Source organism: Esox lucius, chromosome 1 (genome assembly GCF_011004845.1).
Source record: "Esox lucius isolate fEsoLuc1 chromosome 1, fEsoLuc1.pri, whole genome shotgun sequence".
Classification (NCBI taxonomy): domain Eukaryota; kingdom Metazoa; phylum Chordata; class Actinopteri; order Esociformes; family Esocidae; genus Esox; species Esox lucius.
The window spans coordinates 6,260,475-6,284,256 of record NC_047569.1 but is presented as its reverse complement, the minus strand read 5'-3'; the positions used below and the strand labels follow the sequence as shown (position 1 = coordinate 6,284,256).

The 23,782-nt window shown below is 41.6% G+C and overlaps 1 protein-coding gene across 1 annotated transcript; it reads left to right on the top strand.

Moving 5' to 3' along the window:
* Positions 1–2,903: 2,903 nt before the first annotated feature.
* LOC105007162 (probable G-protein coupled receptor 149) lies at positions 2,904–22,918 on the top strand. Its single transcript, XM_010865987.3, has 4 exons — positions 2,904–4,201; positions 10,020–10,209; positions 10,353–10,861; positions 20,737–22,918. Exons 1-4 carry the CDS (start codon positions 3,242–3,244, stop codon positions 21,382–21,384), a joined length of 2,307 nt encoding a protein of 768 aa, XP_010864289.2. The 5' UTR covers positions 2,904–3,241; the 3' UTR covers positions 21,385–22,918.
* Positions 22,919–23,782: the final 864 nt, after the last annotated feature.

Sequence of the window (23,782 nt, the reverse complement as noted above, 5' to 3'; positions counted from 1 at the left end):
TTAAATAATGCGAAGAAAACAAATTCATATTCATTTTTCAAAAACTAAATACTAATGTTTTAATTTAGGAAGCGTTCAGAAATCAATATTTGGTGGAATAACCCTGATTTTTTATCACAGCTTTCATGTGTCTTGGCATGCTCTCTACCAGTCTGTCACATTGCTGTTGGGTGACTTTATGACACTCCTGGCACAAAAATTCAAGTAGCTCTGCTTTGTTTGATGGCTTGTGAACATCCATCTTCCTCTTGATCAAATTCCAGAGGTTTTCAATGGGGTTGAGGTCCGGAGATTGGGCTGGCCATGACAGGGTCTTGATCTGGTGGTCCTCCATCCACATCTTGATTGACCTAGCTGTGAGGCATGGAGCATTGTTCTGCTGGAAAAACCAATTCTGAGAGTTGGGGAACATTGTCAGAGCAGAAGGAAGCAGGTGTTCTTCCAGGATAACCTTGTACTTGGCTTGATTCATGCATCCTTCACAAAGACAAATCTGCCTGATTCCAGCCTTGCTAAAGCATCCCCAGATCATCACCGATCCTCCACCAAATTTCACAGTGGGTTGGAGACACTGTGGCTTGTAGGCCTCTCCAGGTCTCCTTCTAACCATTAGACGACCAGGTGTTGGGCAAAGCTGAAAATGTACTTGTCAGAGAAGATTACCTTACTCCATTCCTCTACGGTCCAATGTTTATGGTCTTTTGCAAACTTCAGCCTGGCTCTTCTTTGCTTCTCATTGATGAAGGGCTTTTTTCTAGCTTTGCACGACTTCAGCTCTGCCCCTAGAAGCCTTTTTCGAACCGTCCCACCCCAGCTGCTGTTTGCCATTCTTTTTGTAGGTCACTTGATGTCATCCTACAGTTGTTGATTGACATTCAAATGAGTTGACAGTCATATCGGTTAGAGGACAGTCATTTTCACCCTCTGCCAGTCTGTAGCTTTGTTGTCCCCAGTGTTGTCCTCAGGATGAAAACCTCACTGTATCCCTTTTGCCAGTAAAGCCAGAATTGAACCCTTCTTTTCCTCTCTCAAAGCTTTTCTTTTCAACTCTTTTGTCATGCTGAATAGTATTTTTTTTATTCAAATTACCTTTGAGGTATTACTTGCACATGTTTTGCCATCCAGCTGGTCCTATTGCAAGAGGATGGTGATCTCCACAGCAGTGTTTTTTATACTTTTCCTTGTTAAATTAGATTTGGTTCAGGTAATCACATAATCGGTACCTCATTAAGTAAAATGAGGTGTGCATGTGATGAAATTTTACGGACAATGAAGAGATGCGGATTTAAGAAAAATTAGGAGTGGTCTCTTATTTTTTTCCAGAGCTGTATATTTCAGAAAAATATTAGTTTTTTTGATGAGGCTGTAATTTTTCTTTCAGTTGTTTCACTTTAATTAAATGTTAGATTTGTGTTAATATTATAACAGAGATGAAGAGGATAAACAATAAAGAATTTATTTTCACAGCCTGTTTGGATAATATTTACCAACCATGCCAATATTAGTGGAGGACACTGTGAGTCATAATCTATGGTTCCATTGATCACTCTAAACTGAGATTCTTTCCAAAATACAACAAAACTGAATGCTTCCTGAATATAGCAGTGCCAAGCACTGTGATGTGCACATTAAACACCAGGTTCTCCTAAAACAGTACAAACACTTTCAATAAGGACGGTAGCATTAAAACAGTGTGGTGGTCCTATCTTCTTGTAGAGCCAGAAAGGAATTTAAGGAACAACACCTTTCTTGAAATTACATGACTGGGGAGCCACAAGACGTGTACAATGCACGATTAAAAGACAATGCGGAACATTGTACTGTTCTGAGACATATCACATTGATTCCAAGCCAGAGAACATCTTTGAGGGCTGGCCACAAGGACAACTGACAAATATTTTGTATGTTGTTGGATTGACAGGGGATGGAGTAGTAGTATGAGGGTGTACTAAGACGATGTAATCATATCAGTAATGTGTCTCTTAATGTATTACCAGTCCTGGAGTAAAGTTTGATATTATGAAGTATAACATCCTTACCTACCATTTTAAATGTGTGACTGAGCATTCAGTGCCCCCAGCGTCCTAATAAACATGGTGCCAGAATGGACACGCAGTGAACCTCACCCTGCTCAGACACGCCTATAGCCCAGCACCGTCCCCTCCTCCAAGCCTCTCAGTTCACAACAATTAACAGATGTCACCAAACCTTTTAATCGAATGCATCCAGTCCACCCTTAGCAATTGAGACTGGGGACAAGGTTAACCATTGGTGGGTGGATAGGCCAAATGAAATCAGTCATGAGATGGTAACTGAATTCTACATGACATTTTATTGCAGTAAAGGCCTTCAACTGTAGGACTCACACAAATTGCAATTGGTTTAGGCCTAAGCAAAAAGCTTGTATGTCCATGTGCTCTCGTGGTGCACCAAATCTAATTACAACACAAGAGACCTGTTCACCGCACACTTACACACAAACCGGAGCTCAGTTCATGCCATTAAAATCAATTATTGTCAAACAAAACTAGCTACACAAGCTTAATAAAGGGTTCCAGAAAGAATACTCAACCTTACTTCAATGTAGAACCCTTCTTTTTTAAAGGTTAAACTATTTTGTATTGTCTAAAAGGTGTTGCCTACCTTGGACCAAAGATGATTAGACAAAGAGTTCTGCTATGGAAACAGTGAAGAATGCCTTTTGGTTCTAGTTAGCACATTGTTTAGGACTAGTGCAAATTAGTGTTATTGATTTTTTGTAAATCCTGTAGGCCTAAACACACACACACACACACACACACACACACACACACACACACACACAGGCCCATCCTTCTTCCATTGAGAGAAAAGACGGTGACGACAGCAGCGTGCGGTTTGTAAACCATTACTGGGGACAAAGTAACGTACAGCACGCGCTGCTCGGTTTCGGAGGCGCTTTAAGCACATTGCAGAGCATCATCCTCGAGGACACTCGCGCTGAATCCCCTCCAATGAGCTTCCGAAGTGCGCTAGCATGGGGTAGGAAGTTTCCTATTCTGGAAGCTTTTCCGTTGTATAAGATGTCAACTGGACCGCTGAAATATAACCTATCCAAACGACCGGGGTTTAATCTATCTGGCTTTAAAAATAACGCTTTGCCATTGGTTAAAAGTTCTCTTTTGATATACATGTATGGGTGGTAAAAACATGTTCATGTGGACAATCGAAACCTCCTCGTCAAAGTTACCTGAATAACTAAATGTCATCGACTCTCAGCTTCCCTTCACCGAAGAACAGCAGCCTTTTCACGGCGAGCTATGAAAGGATGGACCTCTCGGAGGCGCAAAGACAGATGAGTCTGGTTCTGTTCGCCTCATGCATTGCCATCGCCGCTGCCACCTTCGCAGGAGGTGTGTATTCTCTTTTGTTTTTCTTTCGGATGAGATGGAAAACCACCCTGTGCCTCATCGTGGCTTCGATGTCCGTTGACGACCTCATTAGCGTGATACCCCTCTCCCTATTCATGCTCCTCCAATGGGAGAGAGATCCAGAGGAACGGTCGGGTACCATATGCACTTTATCGGGACTTCTCTATGTGTTCCAAGGACTCTCCAGCAATATGAAAGCTTGCCTTATCGCAGCCTACACCTTTTACGTTACCAAGCGAGACGGGATTCCTCGGCCGTTGAGTGTGATGTGGGCGATAGCCGGGGTGTGTGTGGTCAGTCTGGCTGTCAGTGTGCTACCTCTGTGCGGTTGGGGGAGTTTCACACCAGCCTCTCTGGGTTGCTTTCCTGAGAGTCACAGTTTTTACGTCCTTATCCTTTTCTTTCTGTACTCCCTGTGTTTTTGCGGATTACTGTTCTGTTTCTTTCCTCTCACTTACAAGCTCCTGTGCTCCAGGGAGCACCAAAGGACGTTCTACCCAAGCTACTTGAATATAGCCACGGATCCGAGGGGGGACGTTTCTGCGCCTCTCTGTGACCTCCCCTCCCTCTCTCGGGATAGCTTGGACAGGAGTTTCAGTGCCTTCAACGAACTGAGTTCGGTTGGGCTGGGGTTAGGGGCGAGGGGCAAGGTGGACACGTATACCTGCCCAAGCCCAGCTTCAGAGGGTGGACTGAGGGATGGTGCCATCAGTAATCCAGTGTTCTTTGCGCAGAAGCGATTCTCCATGATATTGGCGGTGGTGAGAGTTGTCTTGTGGATGCCAATGATGGTGAGTATAGCCTACACCTGGAAACTGTTGTATCCTAATATAATTACTTACATATATACACATACACACACATTATTCCTTAAAGAACAATACATATATATTATAAGATCAGTTATAGATATATAAGATCAGTGTGAAGATTTTTGGCACCCCTCAGTATTCTAATAATTAATATTGAACAATTTTTTTTTTAAAGTACATCTCATTCTTCAGACACGGTATTTTCCCCTTCCATGGCTTCCTGTTTCACTAGTCTATACAAATCAGGTTACAGATGTAAAATTAATGTCATCTGTCACTATGGGGAAATTCAAAGAACTGACAAATTAAACATGACAAATGCCAATGTGATTAAAAAAGCTACATGCTTTTATCTCCCATTTACCACTATTCAGACTTTAATGAAGTTCAAAACCAGTTAAACAGTGATAAAAATAATTTGTAGATTATGCTCGTGTATCGAGGAAATGTTAAGAGGAAGATGGTTCTGAAACCAAAGAAGAAACCATGGGACACAGTTGGAGAGTTACAGAACCAAAATCTCCAAATCTAGAATTACACGCCACCTTCATGCTAATGGCATTTGAGAGGGTTGCCAAAGAAAAGCCTTTATTCAGAGCAACCAGCAATTGTAAGTGCCTGGAGTGTGCGAAACAGAATTGGCACTACAAAAATATAGCTCTTTGGCCACACACAACACCAATGAGTTTGGCATTAGAAGAATGATTAGTATGCAGAAAATCCTTACTGAAAAATATTGTGGTGGATCTTTCATGTAAAAATATGTGGTTAACTGGCAACAAAACCATATTTTACAGTGGCCATTATGTGCTTGAATTTCTTTAAAAACTTTTCTTTTTCAAAAAAGAGGGCTATCCATCAGCACAGAATGAAGGGTCTGCAAAGAGGAATGGTGTAAAATCCCTTCCAATTTGTAGGAAAAGCCTACAAATTGGAATATTTGCACCCATAAGAGAAAATAATGGGTGCAAATATTCTTTATTTTTGATTTTGGAGGCCTTATTGCCTGAAACTAAAGTACTTAAAATATGACTTTTTCTGGCTTTATTTACACACAGTAACTCACAATATCCATGTGAATAAACAAATAAATAAAAAAATTACAATTAAAACTGTAAAATACCCTGTTTTGGATAAGTGAACGCCTTAGAATTGTGCACTTGCTGAGGTATAACCAACTACCTCCCAGATATCAAATCAAGCTAATTGGCTTCCATCTGGGATCAATTGCAGTGACTTTGATTAGTTCACAATAAAAGCAGTTGTTCATAGACAACTCTGCTGCTTAGTAGTGCCAGTCAAAGCAAAGAATTCACTATGGATGGAAATGTAGTTTCAAAAGATCAAAGAAAGTTGTGGATAGTCAGAGGATGTATGTAAACAGATTTAAAGGCTTTGTCTATCCATTGGAACAGAGTTAAAACCATAATTAAGAAATGGATGGCGTATGGCTCTACCCAGACTCTGCATAGATTACGCCATCCCCCTAAACTAGATGACCGGGCAAGGGGGAGGCTGATAAGATAGGTTATCAAGAAGCCAATGGCCACAAATCTGGCCTCTGTGGGAGGGTGGCAAGAAAAAAAGAAAAAGGCAACATCAAGTCTCGTTTATGATATGCAAAACTGATTGTAGGTTCCGAGGCCAAGTAGCAAACAGTGCTTTGGTTGGATGAGACACAAATTAAACTTTTTGACATGACAAAAAATTATAATTAATCTTTCCACCCAAAGAGCACCACGCCTACAGTCAGAGTTGGGGAGTATGGATTACAAGTAATCAGTTACATGTAATGGATTACCAAAAAAAACTAACTCTAATCAGTTACGTTACCAACAAAAATATTGTAAGTCATTACTTTTGAAAAAATATGATTACTTTTGGATTCCCTCAATAGAAAAATAATTTGCGCAAAATAATTGACACGTTGCGTGTTAGATTTTTTTAAATGTTTTAAAAACATCGTTATTTTAATCAAAATAACAATCGTGTGCCTCAGTTGTGATTGATCATCATGCACGCAAAGATGGGCGCGCATAACCAGATTAGTGACCGATGAAGCAACAGTTTTATTAGTAAAAACAATGTATCTACGATAATATAAGCCAACCCATATAAAATGTGATTTAGTTATCCTCTCGACGCATCTTTCGCAGAACAATGATAGACCTACCTGGTGTTATATATCTTTCAAGTTTCAAGGTCTATTTGTCAAATGCACCAAACAACACAGCCAGGAATAGTTTAGAAGATTAGGCATCTATTTGTTTGATAGCTGTAACATGGCGCTACCTTCAAGATAAAACATTAAGGAATTGATCACGACATTTGAGTAGAAAATGTGTTGGGAAGCACTTTGCCAAAGGATGATGATTAGCATTTGACGCAGCCACCTCAACTCCATCCATACAGGTAGGCCATGTGATCCTGCTTTTGCACCTCAGAAAATGTTGGTTATTATTGGCTGCTGACCGCATTGGATTTAAGCTAAGAGTACAGGTGCATAATCACAGTTTCTTTCATTTGCATTTTGAAAATCTATTGCTGGCGGCCCTAATAATCACAGATTACGTTCACACGGGTAAAATGTATTTGTGTGAGGGTGTTCACGATTGCAAAAGTGCATTCGCGTGCCTGGGGCTTTTGCAACGTTTTGACAACATTTGTGGTTGTGGAGCAAAACCAAAATCAGTCTACTGCAGATTTAGTGTACGGATGTATATGCAAATTCCGTTTTTGGCCAGCTATATAAACTCTAACATTGATTGATCCCGCAAAATGTGTTCAATTGGTTATAGGTTATTCCTATTTGTTTTCTAATGCCTCTTAATATTCAAGTAATTCAAAGTAAACAGATTAAGTTAATGAGTTTGAGTAATCAAAAAGTTATGTTACTGATTACAAATGTGGACAGTTAACTTGTAACTGTAATGGATTACATTTAAAAACATGGCCAAAGAAACACACAGTGGCTGAAGAACAAGACACTGTCATAATGGTGTATTGGTGGAGAGGAGGAACCAGGCGCAGGCAGAGTGGCATTCGATGTTTGCAGTTTAATTGAAAATAAACACAGAGCAAACAAACAAACAAAATGAAACGGAAACACTGACGAGACAGGGAACAATAACCTACAAGTGAAGGGAGCAGAGGAGAAACATTTAAACACGTACTAATGACTTAATTGGGACCTTGTGTGAGTGACAATTGGAGACGAGACAAATGAAGGAGTCCGGGGTGAGTTCATGAACAATGGGAATCCAGGAAAAGTGGGAGACAACAGAGCTGTCCGTCACCCTACCGTCACAGACGGTGAATATCCGTGAGTCGTCTAGTCAGAGCCCAGACCTAAATCCTTGAAGAGTGCAGTCATAAATGGTCACCATGCAATTTGATTGAGTTTGAACAATTCTGCAAGAAAGAATGGGCAAGTATTGCACAGTCTACGTGTGCAGAGTTAGCTGAGACATATTCAAAGAGTCTGCCATGGCTTCAATAGAAGCAAAATGTAGTTCCACCAAGTATTAACTCAGGGGGGTGTTCCCTCATCCAAATAGTGTATTTTACTGTTTTTGATTGTACATTTTCATACTTTTATGGGTTTATTTCACTTCATTTTTTGTGGGTTACTGTGTGTAAATAAAGTAAAATTGTACGTGTTTTCATTTCAGGCTGTAACAAAAGGTGAACATTTTGTAAGGGGGTGGTGACTTTTCATACCCACTGTACATTTACGATTTGAGAAATGTTTAGTTTAGGTTCATTCCCTTGACGTTGATGTATAATATATTCCACATGGTAGGAAATGACCGGATAGCTCATTACCTTTGTCTAAATTGACAATCATCTTGGCTGGCTGCAACCCAATGTCTAAAACACCAACTTTGGCTTAAATGCAACAGGAAAATTAAGCTATGGCTTGACCTTTTTCATTACAAAATGACGAGTCTCATTCGTCATAATTCATGCCAGGGCTTAACATTTTAATTGGCATTCAAACGCTGCATACGTGAAACAAGACTGTACTGTAGCAATCATTCCAAGTTGTTTAAGTTCAATATATGGAAATATAATGTACACACAAGCACAATGTCTAACTCTTAAAAAGGAACTTAAAATATTATGTAACTCATTGTGCTAATGCTAGTTATCATTCGCTTGCACAGCTACCTCTAACTTTTAGCTGAGACATAAAGATTTGATACATGAGCCAATCATTCCCATAATGACATTCTAGCAAGCCACAAGCCTACTAGATATCAATGGGTTCGACACTTACCTTGTGGACAGTAAAGCTTACATATTATGCCTCCGGGGAAATTCTAGAAAAAAAATTTCTCATGCAAATACAGTTGTGCTCAAAAGTTTGCATACCTTTGAAGAATTGGTCTTTTATTTCTTATGGGATTTACATGCAACTGTAGGTCAAAACAGAATGGCACAATCATAAAACAAAACATGGCAACAAGGAAAAAAATGAACTGACCTCTGTTCAAAAGTCTGTGTACCCTTCGTTTTTTATACCGTGTATTGCCCCCTTTAGCATCAATGACAGCGTGCAGTCTTTCGTAATAGTTGTCTATGAGGCCCCAAATTCTTGCAGGTGGCATAGCTTCCCATTTGTCTTGGCAAAATGCCTCCAGGTCATGCTTTGGTCGTCTTGCATGAACTGCACGTTTGAGAACATTCCCCAGAGTGGCTCGATGATATTAAAGTCAGGAGACTGTGATGGCCACTCCAGAACCTTCACCTTTTTCTGCTGTAACCACTGGAGGATCAACTTGGCCCTGTGTTTAGTGTTATTGTCATGCTGGAAAGTCCAAGAGCAACCCATGTGTAGCTTTTGTGCAGAAGAATGCAAATTGTCTGCCAGTATTTTCTGATAACATGCTTCATTCATCATGCCATACATTTTCCAAAGGTTCCCTATGACTTTAGAGCTCACACCCCCCAAAACATCCGTGAGCCACCACCATGGTTCACAGTGGGATGGTATTCTGTTCGCTGTAGACCTTGTTGACCCCTCTCCAAAACATAGAGCATATGGTTTTGATCATAAAGCTCTATTTTGGTCTCATCACTCCAAATTACAGTGTGCCAGAAGCTGTCAGGAATGTCGGGGTTGTCAGGCATATTGTATTGCTTTTTTGTGGCGTTGGCACAGTAAAGGCTTCTTTCTGGCAACTCAACAATGCAGCTAATTTTTGTTCAAGTATTGTCGTAATGTGCTCCTTGAAACAAGCACGGTCTTTTCCACAGCAACCTGTATTTCTCCTGAAGTTACCTGTGGGTTTTTCTTTGTATCACAAAATATTCTGGCAGTTTTGGCTGAAATCTTTCTTGGTCTACCTGATCTTGGATTGGTATCATGAGATACCCACATTTTCCACTTATGTGATTGGACAGTATTGAGTGGCGTTTGCGAGGCTTTGGATATCTTTTAATGTCCTTTTCCTGCTTTATAAAGTTCCATTACCTTGTTACGCTATTTAGCCTGCTCAGTGCATCCACATGAGAGCTAAAAAACAAATTGACTCAAGGGCAAACATTTAAGGGTATGTAAACTTTTGATCAGGGCCATTTGGGCGATTTTCTGTTATAATTATGATTTAAAAAGGAGCCAACTGTATGTGTTCAAGTGGTGTTAACTCTGGTCTTTTGTGGGTTTTGTGAATTTTTTCACAAAAGTCCTGATGTTATGTTGAAAACACCTTTACTCTGTAAGATGTATATTAAAATTGATTTATGAATTTTATTTATAATAAGGGGCTCACACTACTTTTTTATTCATTCACAGATTCTGGTGCTCGTGCATCATGCAGGTAAGGTGCGCGGCGCTTCCCTGGAAATTGTGGAAACCGTGAGCTTCTTCTTGACCCTGCTGGCGCCTTTGGTCACGCCAATGTTTGTGCTCTCCGAGCGCTGGATCCACCTTCCGTGTGGTTGCTTCATCAGCTGCCGTCGGGACACTGCAGGCGAGCCCAGCGGTATGGTCCACAAATTCCAGTGTGTCACAACATTTTAACATACAAAATAAGGCTTATGGCCAATTACAAATGGCTGTTAGGCAACTGTCGTCAATTAGTTTACATGGTAACAATGAATCAAAATGTTCCCTTTCATCCTACAGAAAAGAAAAGGCGGTTTGAGTTTAACCTCTCCTTCCAACAAGGATATGGAATATACAAGATATCCCACATGACTAAACCAGACCCCAGCCCTTCTGTTGATAAGCCCTCCTATCATGACCTCTTCAACTGTGACTTCATAGAAAACCGACACCCTGTGCTGGATAGTGTCGGGGTCACAATCCTGCAGACCGAGTCAGAGTTCAGGAGCCCGCATGCGGTAGACAGCTCCTCACTTCACGAACATGGTGAGCTGCTTTTAGAGGCGGTGGCAGGTGGTGGTGAGGCCCTGGCGCTGGCAGACTGCCTCCAGTTCCCTCACGTTAACCATGGAGACCAGGAGGGCTTCTTCAGTGGGACCAGGTCTCAGGATCCCGAGGAGCTGAATCTTAACGACACGTCGTCAGTGTTCGAGGGAACGGAACGGAGGCTGTCGCATGTGGAGTGCAGGAAGATAGAGCTGTCCGACTGGGAATGGTGTCGGAGTAAATCCGAGAGGACACAGAGACAGGTAGTTTTTTTCACGGTGCCCTCAGAATAAAGGCTTATAAGAACTAACTTTTAATCTAGATCAGTCTAAACATTATGTATAGTGGCTTCCCTGTGAAGACGTATAGAATAATCTGTCTCTTGCCTAAACCAACTATCAGGTTTTTCACAAAGAGGCTACGTCTCCAACATGCCAAACCTAATGTTTCTTAATTCTGGTCCAAATGATCAATGTACAGCCCCGGAAAAAATTAAGAGACCACTGCACCTTTTCCTTTCCTTTTTGACTTTTTTGGAAAAGAAAGAATAAGTTGCTGTGGTCTCTTAATTTTTCCGTTGCTGTGGATACCCCTTGCTGTCCGGCCAACATATTATCTTCTCCATGACATTGTTAATATAATCCTTTATCAATCAACACCAATTTAACTTGTTCATTATTGAATGAACAGCTATAGTAATAAGTTGTGTTGTCCTACAATATATCTGTATGAACCGAGAATGGTTTAGGTGCCAATTACAAGGAACTGCCTCATAATAGTGATTTATTTTTCATTGCCTTTTCTTGTGTTAACTAATTACGGTAAGTGGTAATGATCCTATAGCCTGTGTAACGAGTGCACCTGTCGCCGGTGGCTTTTAATTGTGATTGTAAAAGGCGCACAGAAGGTGCAAGTCACTTAAATGTCCGGTTTTAGTGGCTCTGTATGTGTATTGCAGTTATACACGGTTTTCCTGTGTGTGTGTGTGTGTGTGTGTGTGTGTGTGTGTGTGTGTGTGTGTGTGTGTGTTTGTGTGTGTGTGTGTTTATGGTCCACAGTTAGCACTCCCTGTGTTAGTATGCATGCTAATGTCTGTAAATAATGGACTTGCACTTGCATTGAAGTGACAGTAATTGTGTCCTTTTGCAGTCACAGTCGTAGCAATTGTCTGCCTTTCTAACCACAGAAACACAGACGTACGTCTTTAATAATACTGTTGTTTGGTGACCAGAATCAATTAGGTGAACAATGGAGGCTGGGCCTAGGTGTCCTTGTCATTCATCCTAGTTATGTCTAACTATTTTCAATGTTTTTTAATATTGTCTTTTTGCAAAAGGGCCCACAAGTTAGCATTTAATTTCCACATCTGAATTTACCATGTGACTTTTTTCTAACATGCCACAGAATTGGGTTCTATCTGAAATTTCTGGTTCTCAAATATTTTATCCTGAAATAACTGTATGGTACCAGACTGCCTCTATTTCTCTTCTCGGAATGGCCATACCTGAGATGTCTAAACCAAGATATTTAATGAAACACCAGTCTGTGTGAATATCAAGTCTGTTTAGGTCTGTTTAAGGGGTGAAACACGAGCACTGTGTCTGAGGGATATTTGGCTGTGTGGTGTGAGTCCAGAACGGCTGTGGGGCTGAAGGGCAGAGTTTGATGCTACATGTATTTAGAAAACAACAAGAGAAAAAGTGAAATAGATAAGTGTACTATTTTGTTCACATTTTGAGAACACTCCGAACCACTCATATCTACTCAGGTCCCTGTTTTGAAAACGCACACCTGCGTACCCGTACACATTTGTTTTGTCCTTCATCAGAACCCATCAGACAGTGACATTGCTGGGTCAATGTTTGACTAATGAAACATGTAGATGTAATTTTTTTAGTGGTATTTCCCTTGAATTATATATGCTTTAATTCCAAAGTGACTTTCAGTTGTTCATGCATACATTTTCACATACAGTGGATCCAGCAAACATAGGTGGAGATTCAGTGATGAGGAAACACAGATCACAGTCAAGCTTATTCTGCTTCACATTAGTCTTGGTTGCTCCACACACTGCCACTATATTTCTATCTGTTAGAAAAATATAAAGATTCTCTACTCCGTTGCTGTCGAAACTTCACTTCGTTCTATTTGGTGATTCCCGAATGATTTAATGTGAAGAGAAATAATAATGGGTACATTTTTAGAAGGCTGTACTCGCCATTGGAAAGAGAGAGTATGGAACAGGGGAATGAGAGGAGCTCCGACAACGCTGCCATTTGGCCCCAGGCATTACCGTTGAAAGTGACAGTAATTGCAAATTGTGAGCGATACCACTGCAGGCTTCATGTGAACCCGGAGCAGATTGGGGCAGGGCTCGCACACACACACGAACAGAAGTAATTATACAAGCATTATACTCCAGACACACAATATGTGTTTCACACATTCACACAAAAATGGGCTGCTTTCTACAATACTACTGAGTTGTGGATTTAAAAGAGACTTCAGGGTTTGAACTGCACGACTAGGTACCTGCATCCATGCTATGGCAATCAGTCAGCACTATGTCAGTTTGAAGTGTGAATGTTTGTCACACTGTTTCGCGTGGGCGGGTGTATTTTGGTGTGGTTGTTTGTTGAGGAGCTGTCACATAAAACAGAACGGAATGGCCATCCGCTAATATACGCATGTAACATTTATGTAAACACATCGGTATCTGGAAGTAGGCCACACGCCGTGCTGTGCTGCGATACAAGCAGATGAAAGGCTTGGGCCTTGTTGGTTGTTGTATCGTTTTCTGTTCCTTGTTAACTGACTGGATCCTATTAGACCTACTGTCTCACCACTGTTGAAAGCCTCAGGGCCAGGGGTCGGCCACAGGTGAGTGATTGGATTAGCCCCCACTAACGTTTTTGGTACGCAGCAGAAAAAGAACTGGTTTCAGGCTATAATTGCCAGGCATTCTGCTAAAGGTCTATTTAGTTTAAGACATATGCTCCCAACTATTCCGACTAATATATTTGGATATTAATGTGTATCAGTGTAATCCAGATATGAAATTATTGTTACTTTCATATCAGTACAATCTCTTTTTGAACTGTGGTCATTTTTCATTTTGAACAATTTTGTTCAAACGCCCTCTGAAAGTCCATTAAGACAAACAAGTGTTCTAACCTGGCTCCAGCTGCTATTTTCCACTCCATGGAGTGAAATTAAAAGGTCTCCACCAGTGGGACGTGCCCCTCTTTATTCAATTCTGTATTCAGAATTCTCATTTAGATGCCTGGGTTGCTAATACATACATTGCCTTGCCAAAATATGCGAACCCCTGGCCAATTTTCTTTTAACATTAAACTAAAAATGGTACATTCACATTTCATTTTGTTTGATATTTTATTTCAAAACACCGACACTCAAAATCAACTACACTCACCTAAAGGATTATTAGGAACACCTGTTCAATTTCTCATTAATGCAATTATCTAATCAACCAATCACATGGCAGTAGCTTCAATGCATTTAGGGGTATGGTCCTGGTCAAGACAATCTCCTGAACTCCAAACTGAATGTCAGAATGGGAAAGAAAGGTGATTTAAGCAATTTTGAGCGTGCCATGGTTGTTGGTGCCAGACGGGCCGTCTGAGTATTTCACAATCTGCTCAGTTACTGGGATTTTCACGCACAACCATTTCTAGGGTTTACAAAGAATGGTGTGAAAAGGGAAAAACATCCAGTATGCGGCAGTCCTGTGGGCGAAAATGCCTTGTTGATGCTAGAGGTCAGAGGAGAATGGGCTGACTGATTCAAGCTGATAGAAGAGCAACTTTGACTGAAATAACCACTCGTTACAACCGAGGTATGCAGCAAAGCATTTGTGAAGCCACAACATGCACAACCTTGAGGCGGATGGGCTACAACAGCAGAAGACCCCACCGGGTACCACTCATCTCCACTACAAATAGGAAAAAGAGGCTACAATTTGCACGAGCTCACCAAAATTGGACAGTTGAAGATTGGAAGAATTTTGCCTGGTCTGATGAGTCTCGATTTCTGTTGAGACATTCAGATGGTAGAGTCAGAATTTGACATAAACATGCCTTGTTACCACTGTGCAGGCCAATTGGGCATCGTTTAAATGCCACGGCCTACCTGAGCATTGTTTCTGACCATGTCCATCCCTTTATGAGCACCATGTATACATCATCTGATGGCTACTTCCAGCAGGATAATGTACCATGTCACAAAGCTTGAATCATTTCAAATTGGTTTCTTGAACATGACAATGAGTTCACTGTACTGAAATGGCCCCCACAGTCACCAGATCTCAACCCAATAGAGCATCTTTGGGATGTGGTGGAACGGGAGCTTCGTGCCCTGGATGTGCATCCCACAAATCTCCATCAACTGCAAGATGCTATCCTATCAATATGGGCCAACATTTCTAAAGAATGCTTTCAGCACCTTGTTGAATCAATGCCACGTAGCATTAAGGCAGTTCTGAAGGCGAAAGAGGGTCAAACACAGTATTAGTATGGTGTTCCTAATAATCCTTTAGGTGAGTGTATAGTATGGTGACACTGATTTTAAAATTGGGAAAATAAATAATTAAATATTTTTCTTGCATGGATATTCAACCCCTTTGTTGTAGAAGCTCCCAGTTTACAGAGAAAAAATAAATTACCCAAAGGCACACTTAAAAATTACTCCAGCTGTGAACCCTTAAAGTTGCAGTTACATGATTAAAGAAACTGCATCACTTTACCCCGGCACTGTAAGAAAAGGCTGTCCCTCAAAACAAAGTGCTTAAACGAGAACACGTGTGAAGGAAGATACATAGAAGGAAATATTTTTTAAAGGAGCCACAGAGTTCAGTGGGAGCTCTGGAAGTGGAGTAATAGTGCAGAAAACAATCATATCAAGAACAAGAAGCTGTTACTCAAAAAGCTGAATCTGGAAGCACAAGCGTGACCTAGCTTTGATGTGGGAAAAGGTTTTGTAATCAGAAGATAGGGATCTTTGTTCAAAACTCAAAGTGCTATGTGTGGCATAAACCTAACACTGCCATTGCCTCAACACCCACCATCCCTACAGTGAATATGGTGGTCACAGCATCATGCTGTGGGGAAGCTTCTCATCAGTAGCGACTGGGCATCTTGTTAAAAATTGAAGGAAGAAAGGATAAAGCAAAATACAGGAGGAAAACTCCAAGAGTGGGTGGCTGTTCAGCTTTCTGCAGAACAATGTTCCTACACACAAGGCCAAAGCAATGTTGGAATGGCTCAGCAATAAAGGTGAATATAATTCTGTGGCCCAGTCAATGTCCTGATCTAAATCACATTCTGAATGTCCGAAGGGCATTAATATGGTGTTGGACCCTACCCTTGGCGACCATAACAGCCGTTACACTTCTGGGAAGGCTTTCCACAAGCTTTAGGAGTGTCTTTATGGGAATTTGTACCCATTCAGCAAAATCAGCATTTGTGAGGGAAGGCACTGATGTAGGACGAGAAGGCCTGGCTCACTTCTGCTATTCCAATTCATCCCAAAGGTGTTCAGTGGAGTTGAGGTCAGGGCTCTGTGCAGGCCACATAAAGGAGTACCTCCAAATCAACCTCGTCAAACCATATCTTTATGGATCTCGCTTTGTGTACTGGGAACTGTCATTCTGGAACAGGCCTTCTCCAAACTTTTGCCACAAAGTTAAAAGCACCCAATTGTCTAAAATGTCTTTGTATCCTGTAGCATTAAGAGTCCAGTGACGTCATTTTTTACACCAATCCAGCTTGGCATTGTGCATGTTAATGTGAGGCTTGCATACAGCAGCTCGACCAGTTCTTGTGCTGATGTTGTTTCCTGAGGCAGTTTAGAACTCTATGGTCAGTGATGCATCTGAGAATAGCAGATTTTTATGCACAACATGCTTCAGCACTCAGTGGCCTCGTTCTATGAGTTTCCTTGGTCTGCCACTTCGTGGCTGGGAACATGTTGCTCCTAGACTCTTCCACTTCAAAATTATAGCACTTACAGTTGACTGGGGCAGATCTGGAAGGGCATACATTTCATAAACTGACTTGTAGCAAAGGTGGCATCCAATGACTGTGCCACGTTTAAGTTACATTGCTGTTCAGTCCGATGCATTGTGCTTCCAATGTTTGTCTATGGAGATTTCATGGCTATGTGCTGGATTTTATGCACCTGTGGGCAATGGTTGTGGCTGAAAGACTTGAAATCAATAATTAGTATGGGTGTCCAAATACATTTGGACAAATAGTGTATATTCCAAAGTTTTGTTTAAATCTTTTAGATAAATCCTTTACAAATACCTTAGCTTGAACCCTCTTGTTTTTTTCAGTTGCAGCTTGTAAGAGGAAGAATGGCAGGTGCCTTTGATTAATCAGCATTGCTGCTGAGCGGAAAAAATGGCAAATAAACACCAAGCCGTCAACCTAAATATATGATGAAAATAATGTACACATTTCACTTTACACTGACCCTAGCATTTACTATTACTCAAATTAGTTTCTGAGTGTAACCTTAGTAATTGTTCAGTCAGGGTCCACTGTAGAAAGACCACAGACAGGTTAAGAGACTGAAAAGCTCAGTTCCCTGCTGAGAGCATGGACTGATGTGTGAATTGATCTGGTCTACACCTCTCTTACACTCTCTGTCTCACCACCTCCCTAACTCCCTTCCCTCTCTTTCCGCCAGCCCCTCTTTCTCCCCCTCTTTCTCTCCTCTATGCCTTCCGTTGCTCCGCTGATGCTTGGTGCATATTCTGATTGGCTTGACACAGTGTTTTTTCCTGACTGACAGTGAGATGTAGCAGGCGTACTGACGCCTCACTAGTTTATTTCCCCCTACTTATTTTTTCTCTCCCTTATTGTCTCTCACGTTCTTGCTCTCTATCTCTTTGATTGTCTCTTTCTGTGTGTGTCTCTCAATCTCTCTCTCCCTAATATGTGCGATCTCTAGGGAATGAGAGACACTGTGAGGCAGGTAAAGGAAAGGGTGGATCAATAAAAAGAGGGGATTGAACTGGAGAGGTAAAAAGCACAACATATTTACAAAGACAACATGAGGGGGGCGTGGGAGTGGCCAGAGGCAATCAGCTCTGAATATTTAACACAATTATTGTTATTATGAACTCCTTAAGGCACACTTAAAAATACCTAAAATGTTGCCATTTTAAATTATATTTCCTGCAGATTTCCTGTAGACATTTTAAAATGTCTTTTGTCATGTTGCTATCCAAACGGAGCAAACTTGCCTTTACACCCTTCATTTGGATTGGGAGTCTGGCCAACTGTCACCTGAAATAATTATAATTATGTTGCCGCCCCCTAGAGATTTGAAAGCCAGAACACTTATCCTGTGTGGGTGTCAGTATTATGGCTTGACTACCACTGTACGGATTGAGACTATGTGATTGGGGCTGGATTTGAAAGAAAGGGACTATTAAAAAAAAAAGTTTAACATAAAACAGATGAAAAACGGGGCTCTTGAAGGGTGCCTGTGAGCACAACTGAGTTGGAAGGCAGAAGAATGAGTTACATCCTTTGATTAAAGATTCCAGTATGGACCTCCTGGTTGAGCAAACAGTGTAATAAGAACAAGAATGGCATCAGATGTGCTTCCAAAGACGAGTATCACAACACGTTCCTGAGTCCGCTAGTAGTGGTGGAGATAAAGCAGGGCCTTAATCACAAACTAGATATTATATTAGATAGATAGAGCCCATTTGATTGGTTGGTTTATGGTTTATTTACACCATTTAGTATGATAAAATGAGAAGGCCTTAGACTTGAAAGTATTGTCATATAAATTGAATGTATTAATACAAAAGTAATAATGGATTGCAATTTCTCTATTTATTTTTCACTAGGCCTCCATTCTCTTATTTCCCCCATTCTATTAACCGCTGGTACTACCCATCAGAAGGACAAGGCAGCATTAAATGTGAAAATAATAATAATGTTCTCCACTGTTGTCCACTCCACCTAAGACTTACAATGGGACCACCTTATTATAGGTCATGAGCATACTGTCAAACTAGAGCTCCTCTTCTGATTTTCTTAACGAAATTGGCTTGAAGAGAGTGTCACCTGTTCTCTACAGGGATAAAAGCGCATTACAAGCAAACCCAACAAATCCTATTTTCACAAATGAGATATTATAATTCAGTTTCTTTGGGATAATCTTTTTATCTAATGCTGGTAATTAGGAATGTACCCTGAGCATGCCCCGGTATACAGTACAGGCCAAATTCTGGACACACTTTCTCATTCAATGCGTTTCCTTTATTTTCATGACTATTTACATTGTAGATTCTCACTGAAGCTATCAAAACTATGAATGAACACATGTGGAATTATGTAAAAGTGTGAAATAACTGAAAACATGTCTTATATTCTAGTTTCTTCAAAGTAGCCACCCTCTGCTCTGATTACTGCTTTGCACAATCTTGGCATTCCCTTGATGAGCTTCAAGAGGTAGTCACCTGAAATGGTTTTCCAACTGTCTTGAAGGAGTTCCCAGAGATGCACTTGTTGACCCTTTTGCCTTCACTCTGCGGTCCAGCTCACCCCAGACCATCTCGATTGGGTTCAGGTCCGGTGACTGTCGAGGCCAGGTCATCTGGCGCAGGCACTCCATCACTCTCCTTCTTGGTCAAATAGCCCTTACACAGCCTGCAGGTGTGTTTGGGGTCATTGTCCTGTTGAAAAATAAATGATGGTCCAACTAAACGCAAACCGGATGGGATTGCATGTCGCTGCAGGATGCTGTGGTAGCCATGCTGGTTCAGTATGCCTTCAATTTTGAATAAATCCCCAACAGTGTCACCAGCAAAGCACCCCCACTCCATCACACCTCCTCCTCCATTCTTCACGGTGGGAACCAGGCATGTAGAATCCATCCGTTCACCTTTTCTGCGTCACACAAAAGTTGGAACTAAAAGATCTCAAATGTTGACTCATCAGACCAAAGCACAGATTTCCACTGGTCTAATGTCCATTCGTTGTGTTTCTTGCCCCAAACAAATCTCTTCTGCTTGTTTCCTCTCCTTAGCAGTGGTTTCCTAGCAGCTACTTGACCATGAAAGCCTGATTCACACAGTCTCCTCTTAACAGTTGTTCTAGTGTCTGCTGCTAGAACTCTGTGTGGCATTCAGCTGGTCTCTTATCTGAGCTGCTGTTAACCTGCGATTTCTGAGGCTGGTGACTCAGATTAACTTATCCTCAGCAGCAGAGGTGACTCTTGGTCTTCCTTTCCTTGGGCGGTCCTCATGTGAGCCAGTTTCGTTGTAGCGCTTGATGGTTTTTGCGACTGCACTTGGGGACACATTCAAAGTTTTCTCTATTTTCCGGACTGACTGAACTTCATTTGTTAAAGTAATGATGGCCACTCGTTTCTCTTTACTTAGCTGATTGGTTCTTGCCATTATATGAATTCTAACAGTTGTCCAATAGGGCTGTCAGCTGTGTATCAACCTGACTTCTGCACAACACAACTGATGGTCCCAACCACATTAATAAGGGAAAGAATTCCACTAATTAACCCTGACAAGGCACACCTGTGAAGTGAAAACCATTTCAGGTGACTATCCCATGAAGCTCATTGAGAGAACACCAAGGGTTTGCAGCGCTATCAAAAAAGCAAAGGAAGTCTACTTTGAGGAATTTAAAATATAAGACATTTTTCAGTTATTTCACACTTTTTTGTTAAGTACATAATTCCATATGTGTTCATTCATAGTTTTGATGCCTTCAGTGAGAATCTACAATGTAAATAGTCATGAAAATAAAGAAAACACATTGAATGAGAAGGTGTGTCCAAAGTTTTGGCCTGTACTGTATTTGAAAAGATACACCCAAAAAAAAGATATGAACACAACATTCAATGGTTTTCAAGATTTTACTGAGTTACAGTTTCATACAAGTGTGTTGAAATAATTGAATAAGGCCCTAACCTATATACATAACATAGGAGACCAAAGCTTTTTGTGCATATGTGCTTATTTCTGGAATGAATGATGGGACCAAAACTTTGCATGTTGCATTTTTATATTCAATTACAGTATAAAATGCATTCTTATTGCTCTGGCAGATTCTGACTTTGTGTTTGCCTTGTGTTCCTTCAGAGATCAGGGGGTGGTCTGGCCATCCCGCTGTGTGCCTTCCAGGGCACTGTCTCCTTGCACGCCCCCACAGGGAAGACCCTCTCCCTCTCAACCTATGAGGTCAGCAGTGATGGCCTGAAAATATCTCCCCATGCCGCCAAGAAAGTCGAAGTCTACCGCTCCAAGTCAGTAGGCCACGAGCCCAGTGCCGACGACCCCGGCTCGGAGGGTGCATCTGGGTGTGTGAGTGGCGCCGGAGTTGGGATGGAGGTGGAGATGGGCATGGGCGAGGTTGGCATGGGGGACACCAATGTGAAGATCCACCTGGAGGTGTTGGAGATCTGCGATAATGAGGAGGCCATGGACAGCGTCTCCATCATCTCCAACATCAGCCAGTCGTCCACCCATGCCCGCTCCCCGTCACTACGCTACTCTAGACGGGAGAACCGCTTTGTGTCCTGTGACCTGGGGGAGACGGCCTCCTACTCCCTGCTCATCCCAAACAGCGGCAACCAGGAAGCGGACAACCTCAACATCTCAATCCCAGACACTGTGGAGGCCCACCGGCAGAACAGCCGCAGACAGACACAGGAGATGGGAGGATACCACGAGGAGATCCAGCTCCTCAATGAAGCCTACAGGAGGCACGGAGAGGACAGAGAAGACTGACCCACAGGAAGCAGGGAAGGGGACCAGAGGGAAGGATGGACTTTCACGCAGGAAGAGAGTGGGAGGAACGGTGGATGCCATTGTGCACACAAGATGCAGACCGGGATTTACAGACATTTGTAGAAGGATCAACCTTTTAAATCTATATTTTAGGTCAACGTCAGCTGACACTGCCTAAGACTGCAATGTGTTTCCATTCTTTGCATCGAAGGAAGGATAAGTGTACGTGATTAGGTGAGTGGACGGTGGAGCTTTAGCCTGAGTAAGGTGTAGCAGCATAACGAAAGACTAGAGAGAGCAGAAAGAAAGCATTAGGGATTATCCATCTTGGTATTCATACAGGCACCTCCACCCCATAGATACCCATATGTAGTATATAAAATATATCGAAAGAGAGAGACAAAGTGAGTGAGAGAGAGAGAAAACACATTAGGGATTAACCATCTTAGTATTCATGCAGGGTCTCCACCATATACAGTATCTGCTCTGGTATACATACACTATATATACACAAAGAGAAAGGAGGAAGAAAAAGGCAGTGGGACGGGTAGGGACAGAAAACATGGGGAACAGAGAGAGAAAAGAGAGGGAGAGAAAGAGAGGGAGCTAGAGAATGGGACTGAGTGAGCGACAGGGAAGACAGAACGACAGGGAAAGAAAGAGACGAATGAGAGGAAGACATCGATGGGAACGAGGAGGGTCATGGTTCTGTTCTTACCGTTGACGTCATCAGTGACTCAGCAGGGAGACCACTGGTCGCTATGTCTGAGTCATCCCAATGTAGGTGTGTGCGCGCATGCTCTGCCTGCGGGCAAGTGAATCCGTGTGTGTAGGTGTGGCTGCGTGCGTGCGTTTGTGTGTGTGTGTGCGTTACTTATGTGTTTCTTTAATCTTTAAATTATCTGCCAATAAGCCTGCAGTCTGGCTAACATACAGGATACCTTACTACTCACTGTACTGCTGTATGTGACAACTCTCCTTTTATTTAAATCAGAGGGGAGGAAGAGAGAGGGAGGGAGGTAGAGAGAAGAAGAATGAAAGAAAGAGGGGACAAACGAGAGAGCAGAGGGGGAGAGAGAGATGGAAAGATGGAAGGAAAGAGAGAGACAGAGGGAGTGAGACCAGGGGAGAAATAGGGAGTGAGATGGAAGGAATGGTACGAGGAGTGGTTTTCTGCATCAGGAACATTCCATCAACCATTTGATCGAATCGTTGAGTGACAGGGTGCATATTTTACCGCTGATGGAGGCACCAAGTGAACCCGCATTTTAAATACACGCTTAGTGGTCCTCTCTTCTAAACTCTAAGTTCAGTGCCTCTCGGTTCAGAGCAACCCAAGCCAGTCTGCCACGCTTCATACATAAATTCAGCTTCATAATAGAATATTCATTTGTGATTCAAAAAGGTTTGAAATATTCACCAGAATGAATATGTAGTGAAATCATAGAGCTGTGTTCTGTTTCACTGGTCTTTAACACCTGCACACATACACACAGTCACACATGTTGCACGCACACACACACACACACACACACACACACACACACACACACACAAAGTATATGTGTATGTGGACACAAACTTCATCCAGGTCACACAGTGAAGTATTTTATTCAATGTTCCATGAAGGATGTGTTTTGTTCTGTGGGTTGTAGGGCTTTGTCAAATTATTCAGCATCATCCTGCAGCTTTTGAATTGTTTTGCAGCAGATAGAAGCTTTGTCACATATGACATAATATTTGTCCTTCATATGAACATGCTCAATAAAGATTTATACTAGAAAATTGCCTTGAACAAGACTGATTCACACTACCCTAAGGCAAGGAAAAATGTTGGAGAGAAGTGTCTTATAATATTTGAATCATAACCAACGTGAATGAGTTGACTTTCTGCCAACATTGTGATGTGATGAACAGAAAACATTTCAGTGTTTCACTGGTTTCTAGCCTTTGGCATTTGGAATTCTTTCAGTACAGGGTTACATTTCAACATCAGTTCAACAGAGAACAATGAAAATAACCTCATTATTTGCTTAATCATGTGAATACAAGGTATCTGTAGTTCATCTCCAGTTCAAACCTGCTTCCCATACTGTAAATGTTTTAAACAAGCTTAATTTTTGCATTCTTAATTGGATATATTGGAGGATATATGATTTGTTACTTGGACTTGGTTTGTTTTCCTATGTAGTAAATCACAAATGTATGCTAATTTCATAACAATAAATCAGTCAAAGAAATTATAAGATATAATCCGGCTCAATGACTGTAACTATTGTCACATAATGGACTAGTTATCCAGTGCTGGCTAACTAAGGTAACTGACTAACTAAGGTAAGTTATACAATATCACTGCCTCTGGGATGTGTGCAATGAATAATCCACTTACATCAAGTGT

What these genes read in the sequence shown, in the direction of transcription:
- LOC105007162 (XM_010865987.3), top strand. Translation starts at nt 3,242, where the DNA reads ATGTCATCGACTCTCAGCTTCCCTTCACCGAAGAACAGCAGCCTTTTC. An exon ending in CACTGCAGGCGAGCCCAGCG is followed by an intron (nt 10,210 to 10,352) that starts GTATGGTCCACA and finishes TTCATCCTACAG; the next exon opens with AAAAGAAAAGGCGGTTTGAG. An exon ending in CCGAGAGGACACAGAGACAG is followed by an intron (nt 10,862 to 20,736) that starts GTAGTTTTTTTC and finishes GTGTTCCTTCAG; the next exon opens with AGATCAGGGGGTGGTCTGGC.